This window comes from Strix aluco, chromosome 1 (assembly GCF_031877795.1).
Source record: "Strix aluco isolate bStrAlu1 chromosome 1, bStrAlu1.hap1, whole genome shotgun sequence".
Taxonomy (NCBI): domain Eukaryota; kingdom Metazoa; phylum Chordata; class Aves; order Strigiformes; family Strigidae; genus Strix; species Strix aluco.
Window position 1 is genome coordinate 163567708 of NC_133931.1, and position 13851 is coordinate 163581558.

At 37.3% G+C, this 13851-nt stretch overlaps 1 protein-coding gene across 1 annotated transcript in view; it reads right to left on the bottom strand.

Moving 5' to 3' along the window:
• The window catches only part of POU6F2 (POU class 6 homeobox 2), a 318720-nt gene extending 305380 nt beyond the window's left edge, over positions 1–13340 (bottom strand). Inside the window, exon 1 of the mRNA XM_074843482.1 lies at positions 13236–13340. Coding sequence (XP_074699583.1) covers positions 13236–13340 — 105 coding nt within the window. The remainder of the gene's footprint in view (positions 1–13235) is intronic.
• Between the last annotated feature and the right edge of the window lie 511 nt (positions 13341–13851).

The following is a 13851-nucleotide window of genomic DNA, read 5'->3' on the forward strand; positions in this document are numbered from 1 at the left end:
TGAAGCTTTTACTTTGCAATAAAGGAACTGTATTAAACACTTGAAGTGAAAAAGCACTTGGCTTTGCAATGCTTCCGTCTTTAACATTGTAAACAACTAATTGAGGCTGTTGAGAATTAAAAGCCAGGTATCATCAGGTGTTTCACATGTCTACTTTGCACAGACCAGTGTCTATATATCTCCAAAAATCTAGTTGTCAGTCACTGTTCTAGCAAAACTACTGGATAAATTGATAGGTTTTGCTGTTGGAAATAGCAATGGCAAGATCTCTGGGAAATATTTCATTCAAAATGAAAATTCAGCTCTGTTAGAACCGTTAATCCTACCATTGATATGAAAATGAGAGAAAAAAGTCCATATGTTTCAGTTTGGCATTTTGTAAGCAGAACAGTTTAAGTGCTTAATTCAAAGTTACTTTTTAAAAAAAAATTCTCTTTTTTTACCCTTTAAAAATCATGCAAATCCCACACACCCCCACACCCCCATTTAAAAATCAAATAAGACTTCTGGAATTTAGCCCAGAATATGTATATACACACATGTGTATATATATGTGTGTATATGTATGCATACATAGACAAACTTTCTGCAATTTCTAGGAAGCCAAAAACCATAATATATCAAAGATAACATTCAGAAAAAAGTATAATAAAATATTATCTATATTGTCAAATACTGTTATGGAAACATAACTGGAGGTGTGGAAGTATAGAGGTCACACTAAAGGAACCTAATCTGTGCGGCATATGTAGTTGTTTACATAATTAAAGTGGCCTATTATTATACATATTTACAAAGAAAACAAATTATGGCTGTACAAATACTTCATTTGAATTATGTGGCTTAACAATCTAAATAACAGTTTTCACATTTTGCATGTGTAGCTTCTTTTTTTTTAAAGGAAAACTGAGATGTTTTGCCAATGGGATTTGCTAGCAGAAATTTCCGAGCGGTGAGGGAATCTGCCCCTCAGGTTTTCTGTTCCTGTCTTTATCCCTAGCCAGGTCCAGTCCCCTCTCCATTGCTCCGCTCATCCCAGCTTGCCCACAGAGGGGCAAGTCCTCTTCCCTACTGTCCCTCACAGTTCCTAACCTCTCTTGGACCCACTTTCCCTCATGCTCCTACTTTTTCTCTCCATCCCTCACCACTCTCTAGTCCTGGTTGATTACTTGTGCACTCATTGTTTCAATCTGTACCCATCTCTTCCCTGGCTCTTGTCCTGTCTTCATTTGAATCATGCCTTTTCATCCTCCATCTCCCCCAAAGGGTGATCCCTGAGCACACAGATGAGTGAGGGTCCCTTGTGCCACCTCTGCCATTTCCCAAGATGGGCCAAGTTAGAAGCTAGGTTTCCAAGGGGGGACAGAAATAATCTGATATTCCAAAAAGAGTAAAGAAGATATGGGCTTAACTTGGAGCAAGAAAGATTCTTTTTGCCACGGGGAAAACTTTCTAACAGTTCGCACTAAGGCGGGGATAGTTAAACTCAGTGATTAGCACAAGGATACTCTGGAATTGGTGCTGCTGGAGTTTTTCAGGAAGCACTTAGACAAATACCTGTCAGATGTGACTCAGATAAGCTGATCCTGTCTATGTGCAGATGACTTTCTGAGGTTCCTTTCACACCTTTATTTTCTGTGAATCTTTAGGGGATGTAGCTGTTTAGAGCTGCCAAGTAAACATGTGCCAACTACATTTCTCAAAGGCTTGGAACATAATCAAACATGGATGAATTGTCACGGGATACCAGAAGAGACATCTCAGACACAATGCTCCTACTCCTCACCAAATTCAGAGTTTTGCTTTTAAATATGGGGTGTCTTTAAAATGGGCAAGACTATCCCATATTTCCCTATCCTCCTTGGGAAATGCTGAAGTATTTTAGCTGAAACTGTCTTCAAAAATATTCAGGAAGAGGTAGCCAACCAGGTAGAGTTGCTAACAGCAGCAGCAGTAAAGGTCTTAGGAAACACTGGGCTACTTCAATTATAGAAGGTTCTGCAAGCCCTGCCAATACCTTTCCCTTGGGCTCTCACAAAATGGGGAAGCAAAGAGAGAAGTATCTTGCAACCTTCACAGAATCTCTTAAGCCTCCTATGTGCCTGTTTAAAAGGCATTATGAACTAAAATGGAGTAGGAAGCTTCTCAAAATTTCAAAGAAAACTCTTGGGTCAACCCCCAAATTGTTATTTTAGTATTTTTTTCCCATGTCTGACTAAATTTTAAGATGTTTCCCATTAACATAACTGTCATTCTTTGTTTTGCTTCTTCTCTGTTTGCTGTTTTTATTCACCCTTTGACTTGGAGTTGAAGAATTCATCTGACAATATAAAGTATAGGAAGAGGGAATTTAACTGACATTAATTCCTATGAATTTCATTTGTTTTCTTTTTCACTAATCTAGGTGTACTAACTGAATAATGCTCTGGAAACACAGATCTTTGTCAAATGTCACAGCAAGCAACACTGCAGCCCATGGGGTAAAAAAAAAAAAAAAAGAGATAAATAGATTAAGCCTTTTCTTTTAAGCATACTAGTTTAAAAACCATAATGCACTTGATTGACTGAGAAAGCAGCCTTTATTTTGCCTTGGTTGTGTTGTCAGGTACTGACTGCTATGGTTTCACTGGTGCTCACTTCCCACCCCTTCATGGTTTCATTACTGCTAGCAAAGGTATGGATGGTGGCCAGCAAAACAGGATTTGGCCCTTTCACCTTGTCTGTTTTTCAGTTCAGAATGGATGTTAATGAACGCCTATTTGTAGCTAAATAAGGCTTACTCTATCTTCTTTTCCTGCAGTTTGTTTTCTACCTATATCTTTTTCATTTCTATCTGAAAAAATGGAAATTCCAGCCCATCTATTTGGGCCTGATTCCCTTTTACACTATGGTGGTTTTCTACCATCCTGGAAATATAAAAGAGCTTTGAAGTACACATAAATAAATTACTCTTACCCCCACTTTACACCTGGCTTGTACTACCAGATGGTATAACGAGATCTCAGGATAAAGTAGAATCAGGCTACTATCTCCAGGGACTGAGCTTCTCAAGAAAGAAAAATAACCAAACACAAGCATTAAAAAACTATAATAGGTATTTTTAATAAGATTTCTCTTTTCAGGTACCAATTTCAGTCTTGGTTTCTCCAGAATTAAGGGAAATAACATGAGAATTTTTACAATTTGCCTTGCAGGACTGATTGGAAAAAAAAGAAAAAGCCAGACCAGTTTGGATACAGTGTAATTAATATCAGTCAGGATGGAGCACACTAGGCTCAATTTTAGTGCCCTTCTCTTTTGCTTTCTGTGCCTTCTTGCTGGTTAGCTTGGAAGTCACATCACACAGTTCATAATTAATCAAGCACTGTAGACTACAGTGCTAAATTTGCTCATGTAAGGGCTCTGAATCTGATGGAACAAGCCTAAAAGCTACTGGTGATCATGTTTACCCAAATGCAACTCTGTTTAGCTCCACAGAGATACTCGTGATGAACCCCAGTAAATATCAAAGAGAGACCCCAAGACCATGTCCTGAACATACTAATTTTTAACATCTGTTTGAGGTTTAGTGTGCTTTTATTTTCTTAGGGAAATCTGAGTCTACTTTGCATTTTTTTTTAATTTAGAGAATAACTGAAATTCACCTACATACCCTAATAAATGTCTGTTGTAGCAGAAATGAATGACATCGTGATACCAGTGAGGTGAAAAAAATTATCAGCACACTGGCCAGATTAAAAGCACAGATCCTTGTGCAGTTCTTAATTCAATAAAATGCTGTGGTACTTCATGGTCAGAAGGAAATACTCCTTCGGCAGCATGTGTTTCTACTGTGTCCTTCATGAAAGAGTCAAAGGGTACTTTACAATCCAATCCAATGCTGGATATAACCTTTTAAATAAATAAACTGTGGTTTAAGGATTTAGAAAGCACTAGATCAAAGAGTGTAATCTTTGAGATCTAATAACTACGGTGATGGGTCTAGCATAAGGACATGAGCAGAATAGAAGAAAGGTTTCCTGCATATCCACAGTGCCTCTTGGGTTAAAATTCATTACAGAGTCACTCTAAATCCCTAGTTAGGGGCAACCCTCAATCTCTCCTCTTGCTAAGAATTCAGCATGAACTTAAAAAATAAACAGAAAGCAATATATTCAGGGGAAGAAACTTCAGCCTTCAGCCCCCCCCCTTTTTTTTTTTTGTTTGACTATTCAGAATCCAGGTCTTATTTTCCAAACACCTGCCAATGAGTCCATTGCTCACCCCTCCAAGATTTCAGATGCAGTCTCCAGGTTTTTGCCTACACCCCCTGCTCCCCCTGACTCCTACTCTCCAGGATTAACCGAGCAGATTTGGAGAACTGGCTTATTTTTTTTTCAGCTGTAAATGTCTGTATCCTGTTGAGGCCAGGTGAGATCCAAGCCTTTAGCGTCACATAGTCTAATGCATAATACAGTGCTCATGTGAGCTTTCCGCTAAGTCTGTGGGGATACTTGTGGATGTGCTTAAATGGTTTCATGATTACCCTTCAAATAAGCAACAGCACTAAAACAAACAGACCAAAAGATAACTGTGTTCAGAGCCATTGCAAACTCTCACATGCCGTTTTAGAGCACTCCACTTTGTCTTCTGTCAGGCTTTGAAATTGAGAGCTTTGCACACCAACTTGCACACACAGGTTTTCTTGCTTACTTTGGTGAGAAGCTGGAGCAGGTGGTGAATATTGCATCCAGACTTCTGGAAAAATCTTCTTATCTTTCTTTATTTCCCACCATGGGCATTACAACGCACAAACCATCACTTCTGCCTACTGTTCAACCAGCATCTTGTCAAATCTGGCTGCAAGATTAAGCTTCCCCAATTCTGAATTCAATATTGCAACCCTAAGGATATAAGAACCAAGCTGGAACATTCTGTGTTTTGGGGTTGTTTTTTTTCCTCTTAATGGACAAAATTGTTTCAGCTCCGAGATCGCAGTTAGCCCCGACTATAATGATAAATCATCGTGAATGACACTAAGTGAAATGAGTTTGATGTTCTCTGCTTTATTCTTCCACATTAGAAGCCACTTCTACATTTGCCACAACTTTCAACCTTTCCTTCAAAAGAGTGGGAGCTTCTTGTTTGCAGATATTATTTCTGCTTTGTATAATCCATTTGAAGAATGTGAAGCACGTTTTGTACACAAAAAGGGATAGGCACAATGAAGGGAAGGTAAGACTTATGGTCAGGAATCCTGCGATAGCTGTTTGTTTCCTAGAGCAGCATAATTCTCCTTTATTCCAGATTATTTTATTTCACTTTAAACAGAACCATTTTCACAGGAAACCTTTCAATTTTTCCTTCATTAACGATGTCTGAGCAGGAAAAAAAATATCAAATGAAAAATTTCCCCTCGTGTGCTTCAGGGCCTAATCCTGCCTTCAAAAAAGACTGAAAACATTCAGACCTTGCTGGAACAGAGTCCTGCCTAACAAAGCCAGTGGGAAGTCCAGGACTCTGGAAGCATTCACCACTTGGCAGCATCTGGTTTCAGTACCAACAGCTATAGCCATCATAACAGCATCTCAGACCTGCCAGACTTAAACCTTATCAGTTATTTGCATCTTTAGCCCTCTTATTTTTAAAGCTGGATTCTGTAACAACCAGGCATGGTTCTCTATTGTTATAAATTAAAAAAAAAAAAAAAAAAATCACAGCCTTTAGTGTGTTATACTATGAATAAATGGAAGCTGATGCTAGTTTGCCATTGATGGGAGACAAAAGTCATAAGCTTGAAATAAGGATCTGAAATGTTTTAGTTGTTAATATTGTTGCTTCAGTCTTAGACTATGCTGCAAATTTACTTTTTAAAAAAAAAAAATTTTTCCTCCCAAAAGATGACTTCCAGACATGGGCTAAAGCCCCCAGATTTTTTAAAAAATCATACTTTTCATTCTGGTAAAACTCCTCCATACTTCATTGCACATGAAACATGAGCAAAGTTCAAGTAAAAGCCGAGTTAGAGCTTCACAAGTTGGCTTAGTAAGTGGAAAAGCAGTTAGAGATGTAAACAGTTTAGTGAAAAGGAAGACATTCTGATACAGAATTATCTCTCATAATATGTCTAACAGCAACTGTTGTGTAATACTATTAACATGACTTTCACTAATCTGCTCGTAAAAACCTCATGCTCTGTTACTTTCTATTGCTTGAAACTCTTGTTTCCATAGCAGGGGGTGACTAAAAAAAAATACTTGTCTTTTACTGTTGCCCTTATGATATTTTCTTTTTGGAAGTGCCATTACACAGATGGATTGTGTCTTCTAAACACACGCAAGTCTGAGATCCTTGAAAATGCTAGAAACTTGTAAAATAAAAATTCCTTGATGGAATTAGTGGCATGAAGTTCCTTTCTAACTTTTTTTTTTTTCTTTTGCTTAAGGACCTGTTTCTCTTTACAATGCCCTTCCCCATCTGTGGGTTGAGGGCCATCCTGGAAAGAGCTATGGGAATAGATCATATTTAGCAAGTAGTTTAGGTAACACTGGAAATATCACAGGATCAAAACCTACTTTCGCAAGTAAGATTCTGCAGCACTACTTATCAAATTACTGGATTTCTTTTACAGTAAGATGATACAGGAAAGCCCATCAAGACAAGGCCCATCTGTTTTGACAAAAACAGCTACCAGTGTCCTACCATGTAAATCCTCATTCACATGAACAAAGGGCGTAGGACAGCTGTGCAACAGAAAGCAAGACCCATTTCTGAGGCTCTTGTCTCTGAAACACATTTCCTCAACTTTAGGTATATGCACCAGGGTTAATGACATCAACTGCTATTACTCATGTGACTACAGGAAGACTATGCATAAAAGTCTGTTGGACCTAGCTTTGCTCTAATATAGTATGGCATATACAAACTGTACTACCCTTAGAAGAAACCAGGCTTATTAGTAACTACAAAATCTATTCTAAACAGCTTAAGAAAATTAAATTTATATCATTCACCATGTAAGGATAGATTTGAATAAAGATTTTTGGGTCCCCCATCCTCCCCACCCCCCCCCCCTTTTTTTTTTTTAAACTTTCTCCCACTAGCACTTTTTTAAATGGCTAGAAATTTAGAACAGTCTCTTGATCTTCAAAATTTTCTTTTGATCTAACAGTTAGATAAAGCTCTCCTATGGAACAGCACTACCAGTCAACAGAGAATCAGCAGCAAATATCAACAACTAATCTTTCTCTTTTGAAGAAATAGTCCTACATATCACAGAGGTTTCAAAGCCAACGATAAAACAAAAACCCTGCAGCTATAGTCCATTTACCTGTAGCCCTGACATCCTGAAAAAATAAAAGTGTTCAAGAACCTTGAGTTACTATCTTTAATCCTAATAAATAGTCTGTGCTAATTATAAAAGAGTTTGCATAGCACTTATTTAGCTAGCATTTAAACCAGCCTTTGTTATATTTATTAGCAATGACAATTACTCAATAGGCAAGTTGGACTAGATCCTGCAAAGTGTTAGTTACATGACGAGTCTCCTTGAGTTCAGTCTTGTACTGTGCACCTGAAGATTTAGCAGCTGCAGACTTCTTATATGGGCTTAAGTGACTTGCTGACCAACTTTTAAGCCCACGTTTAAGTCCTGTTAACTTTAATGAGAGAAATATATTCAGAACTGACTGATCTGAGGTTCTTCCTGCCATTTTTACAATTTCAGAGTAAGAAGCAGCGTTACAAGCAAATGCCACACAGGAGGTAAATCACAGGAAAAAAAGAATATTTTGCCATGTCCTCATGTAAAGTTGAAAATGCTACATACAATTTGTCTTCAATTGTCCTTTTCTTCCATTGGAGTTGCAGTTCAGATCAGAGAAGAAAAAGTCATGTTACAGCTACAGGTCAGTGTAAGATAAGGGGCTCAGCACAGTCACTTCTACGTACTGTACATACAAAAGTGGCCCAGATTGGTATTTAGTTTATCAGTCTAGAATCTAGGAAACACAGCAGAGGTACTTCAATGTAAATGCATTGCCAAAAGATAAAAATCTACATCACTGGACGAGTGTCGCTTGCCCAGCAATTTAAAGGTCATCTGACATACTTTATTTTTCTCTTACAATTTGAATAATAGTGAATATACACAGAATGTAAATCACTGCTTTTAAAGATTTGACCTCTTAATTGGCCTGACCCACAAACTAATACAGGAGATAGAGTAGCACAGAACGGAAAAGAATAAATTCAATACAAAAAAATTACTAAAAGATGTATATAGAGGGATGATTTCAATTAAAACCTGATTTTGGTGTGAAAACAAGAAAAATCTTTTTAAGCATGAATGAAAATGATAAAAATCCATCTTTTCTGCTGTAAAAACAAAAGTCAACACAGCAATGCATTCTTTTGCTGGAATCCAGGCCTAGGACCAAAGAATTTACATATATTAAATTAACGAGATCCAAACTCCTCTACAACAAATATTTATACTTTAAAACATTACAGCCACATTCCTGCATCTCCTTACAATAATAATTCTTAAGGACACAGTATACTAGAGAGAGTATAAAACCGTGGGTTTCTGCGGAGATGGAATGCTTCATTATCAGAGTACCAGCTTGTTCATAAATATTAAAAAATATGTTTTTGAAGTTTTCAAACATGATTCTTATTGTTTACATTGTCTCCCTACTACTGAAAACAACAGTCAGTGTGTACCTGTCCATAAGTCTCTCTCTCACAGTCTCGAACTGCAGAAAAGAACTGCTGGTGACTGTACAGGACAACAATGTCTGTGCTGGACAATACACTAAGCGGACAAGTAGTCTGACCTTCCTTATGCAAGTAGTCATGCTTACAGCAATGGGTCTAATTCTTGTTGGAGAGAACAGGATTTGTCCCAAACGGTAGACCAAAGGGCACAATTCCTTGCCGTATTATAAAGTGGGCCTTAAATTTATGTGTAGAATGGTTCTGTTCTCTTTGTATATGTTATAGGCACTTCCGTATATTAGATTAGAAATGGAAATGGGTATTCCAAGAGAAAAAGACCTTCCCTACTACTGTAAGATGAATCACTTAAAGATTGCTCAAGACAAACTAACATTATAGACCTGATCTTCCTTTGGTAAAAATTAAACTCCTGGATATCTATTGATCTGCATTACAAAACAACACTGACAACAGGTCAAACTTCTGAAAAGTGACCCACGAGTTACAGAAATGCATGGCTTCTTCAAAACATTTATCCCCCTGCTCTATTGCTGTTAATCATGGGGAAAAACGCAAAACCAAATAAAAAAAGCAACAAACTAAAACACAGACGAGGAAGACCCACCTTGGCTGCAGCAATGTATCAGACTCATAAATTTGGCTTCAGAGCACAGCTCTCTATGGGAAAAGAGCACATGTTTACCCTTGCATAAATAGCTTTTCCTAGATGATGAGATCACATGGAGGATACCATTGAATATAGAAAATAAACACAGTTAACACGTAGAAAGAGAAATCAAACATAGCAATAATAACTGCAAATGTCTGCTTATTTGAAGAATGCTACCTAATTTACTTCCTCTCAGTTTACAGAGATCTAATTTAAGCTGCCCCCCTCCCCTTCCCGTTTTACTATATTTGCAAGAACCAGTGAACACAGAAATGTGCAGCCAGCGCGGGCCCTCAGGCCGGTGGATCAAGATGGCAGGCTGGCCTGGGCTCCCCCGGGGATAGCAGAGCCAGAAGGGTGATTGGACACAGTGACCTGTCTGCATGAGATGAGACAAAAACAGGAGGGCTGTAATGCTGATGAACTAACCTGTCACTCACAAGCTCAGGTCTGGAAGAAAAAAAAAAAAAAAAAAAGGGAAAAAAAAGATGGGGAAAAAAAGAAAGAGAAAGAGGTACAGCACAGATTTTAGAAAGCATACAAGGTAGAGAAATACAGCATAATTGGGATAATTCAATGACACATTTAATTACCTGCCCATTTAGATGGGCTCAGGATATACAAGGAACATGGCATAAAAATCCAGCTAATAGTTTCTATAAGAGCAAAACACATGTGAAGAAATAACGGGTATTATGGTTCAGCGTACAAGGTAGGATGCTACAGACTATTGCTGACAGGGATCGGGGTTTCATTCCAAACACTCCAGTTATGAATCAAAATCACAATGAGCAATGAGCTTCTAGATCTTGACACGCTAGGCAAGGAGGTTGTTCTTCAGAGTACTTGGCTGTTTTATTGCTTGCTTGGGGGAGGAAAAATCCAGAGGGAAGGTATACAAGCAATTCTGCCCCTTTGGAGCCATCACACCCAGGTGCTAGGTAATGGTCAGGATTGTAGCACTCTGCCTACCATTGCCATCACCAGTGGGAGCCACTGTGGACACTGGTGCTTGGAGACAGACGAAATCGGGAATATACAAAAAAAAAAAAAAAAAAAAAGGCGGAAAACGCATTTAATGATGAACAAGTACTTGGTGTTGAAAACACCTTTAAATCAGCATGCTCCTGCTATTACTTTCGTGTCATACACAGACTAGTGTTTGAACTACAAATAACTGGTAGTGTTTCTGATCTCCATTGGAGCAGAGATATACATGTATAGTTTGGATTTTTAATTAGGCGAGTTCACACTCCATTAGCAGCAAACAAGACTGAATTTAAAGCTACATCTGCAGGATTAGTCAAAACAAAATTTAGTTCTCACAGCTGAAGAAAAATACAATTCTGAAATAAAAAAGCCAAATGATAAACATTTTATTTAAGTTTTTGCTTTTGGAGGTTTGAAAGTTAACAAAGACTCTTAAGAACTTTTTCTAAAACAATAGTGTCAGGAAACGAATGTCTCTTCTAAAAATATACACATACCAACCATGCAAATCTTCATTATTTATCAATACTAAATATAGACTTACAGTGTGGAAAGATTTTATGACATAGTGTTTGCCTTTTGATAGTTATTTTCTCTTGTCAGCTGAGTATTAGAGTGCCTAGAGAAAGTCTATTTCTATTTTCAGCAATGTATGGTAATTATACTGATTGCTCTGTGCTTCCCAAGTTTTAAATAACTCTTCTATTATACAACTAGAAAATACATCATTTTTATCAGAAAAAAATATTTTTAACTTTTTTGTTCTATCTTCACATGTAGCTAATAACCAGACACTGGAGAATTAATTTTTAAGTATGTTTTTGTTTTGATTGTGTGGATTTATGAACACATTTGGATGTGCACACTTACACATATGATATGGAAATATGCACACATCCAGATCTAAAAAACTGTTTGCAACACCTAACACATTAAGTTGCACAATAATATCCATAAATGCTGACATAAAAAACCCAAAGAAGTTAGTCACCTAAAATAGTTAAATGTCTTTGAAGTCCATGCCCTTGTTATTGATATTTAGGAAATGAAATACACTATATAAACATTTTTCCAGACATTTACTGAACTTTTTTTTAATTGATGAAATATGGAATGTTATACACAGAAATAAAACATGCTCCTACCTTTTCCAGCCTCAAAACCACTTTCTAAGAGCTAGCAAGCTTTAAACATAAAATAGCTAACTTACACTTTCTTACATGCCAAAGCAAAAGTTACATTAAAGAGATATTACAGGCTTTGAGATTTATCAGGGTTTCAGGGTACATTTTCTGTCAAGTGTATTTGCTCAAAACCTTGCTATTGTATCTGCCTTAGAATCTTCCAATATATTTCTTTAAGACTGAACAAGTTTACACAAAAAGGTAATTAACCCGCTGTAAAATACATATTTTCACACAGTGCAATACTGGCAAACATGCCCCACTTTTTAGGTATAAGCCAGCCTAATAGAAAGCTGTTAATGTTTGGGGGATTTTTAATAAAAAATGTATCTTCTATTTTTAAAATATTTAAAGCAATAAAAGTCTGTGGTAAACATGGTATTACATATTTGACATTTTCCGCCCAGAAATGCATTACAGTGTACGATGGTATTAATAAACCATGTGCTTTGAGGGACTTCTGTGCTTTGCCATAATTTAGTTGGAAACAGTGTGTAGGATGCGTATTTTTCCACCATTGTATCAACATATAGGAAACACAAATACTATGTCATCACCTCAGCAGCACGCGTTCACAACACTGGAAACATATGCAAAAAAACACAAACTTTTGAGAGTTCAAAAAATACCCTTTGCCAGAGACTGATTTACAAGTCAGTGGTTAATGAGAAAGTGTTGAGCACTTAAAATTTTGTTAGTAAAAGAAAAACAGACACTCACATCCAATTCCAGCTGCATTCATAGGAAAACAGCCCTCCCTGTACATCAGGACAAAATAATTTAATTTCTTTCCCCACTTTAGGTTATTATTTGAAGCAAATGAAAAGACAATGATTCTTTTCTCTTCTGGCTAAAGCTCAAAACAGCACGGTTAAAACACACACATAAAAACTACAGACTTATCAGAAATCACAAAACAGAAAGAGAAGGACTCACTGACCCATTTGGAAGACAAAGACGACAAAACGGAAAAGCTCTAAAAATCAGCTTGTGAGGCCTTTGAGAGATATTCTTCTGGCATTTCATCACAGCAGCCCCAGACCAGTTCACTTCCCTGGATACAGGGAGGGAGAACTAAATAGAGCTGTTTATTAAAGCTGTTGTGCTGGATTGCATTAGGAAGCACGAGCAGACCACCTGGACCTTTCAGATTGTGGCAGTGTTTAATTTGCAGGCTGCCCCTCTGCAGCAGCAAAGACTACTACATTTACCAAGCTCAATCACACATTATCTGGGTTAGGAGTAAAAGAAGAAAAAAGAAAAAGAAAAAAAAAAATAAATCCACAGCCTGTAGTACAGGAATACAGTCAATATAGAAATAATGAACAGCATTAGAAATAGAAAGCAACTCCCCAGCAAACATAACACTTTCACTCCTTAGTTCTTCTACTTCAGCACATTTAAACAAAATACAACGGCAAATTAATAAATAGATTGATTTGGCAAAGCTTAGACTAAATTATAAACTGGGTTTATTAGAAGAAAAGCATGGTATTTTAGGTTTAACTAGTGATTCCCTGGCCAGATTATTGTGGTTCTTTTGCCTTTCTCACTTTCAGTACTACACTCGCTGGTAGCTGAAGATACAGATAGAAAGATGGTACTGTAAATATGAATTATGTGAATCATATGGTTAGACCCTTGTGAAAAAAAAAAAAAATAAAAGGGGAGTTGAGAAATGGCTGACTCCATACCTGACCAATTACAGCTTGCATGGTCCCTGTGTCCTGCTGAGCTGAAAGATCGCAATCCATCATATGTAGTCTTTGAAAAGGAGAATGGGGGTTTCTGGCATGCATCTGTCAATCAACTTCTGCACTCACAACCATCACCAAAAGCAAGGGAAAAAAAGTCAAGCTGCTCCACCAAATAGGATGAAACAGTCATGTGACCTTCAGCACACTCACACACATACATACTTCCATAGAACGTATGAATTTTCTGCAGATATGAAATGACATTGACAAATACCCAATACCAAGTAAATAAAGTGAGACAAACAGCTACTCACCAAAGACAAAACACTTGCTGTAATCTTCAGCCTAAAGATTTAATAAACCTAAAAGGTATTTTAAACCGAGGCTTTTCTTTTGAGTCTAAACTTTTCAGATAAGGTGATATAATTTTATATATGCAGACAGTGGTCAGAACTTTAACCCTTCGTATCCTCTCGCAGCCTCTATTTTTTATCCCCCCCTTTGTACTTCTACCTTACGGCTGTTTGTGTTCCTGATTATTTTTTTTTCTTTAAGTTTCTTTTGTGTCAAAGCGAAGAGGCTTGCATTGCCTTCTTTGGACGTGCACAAATTA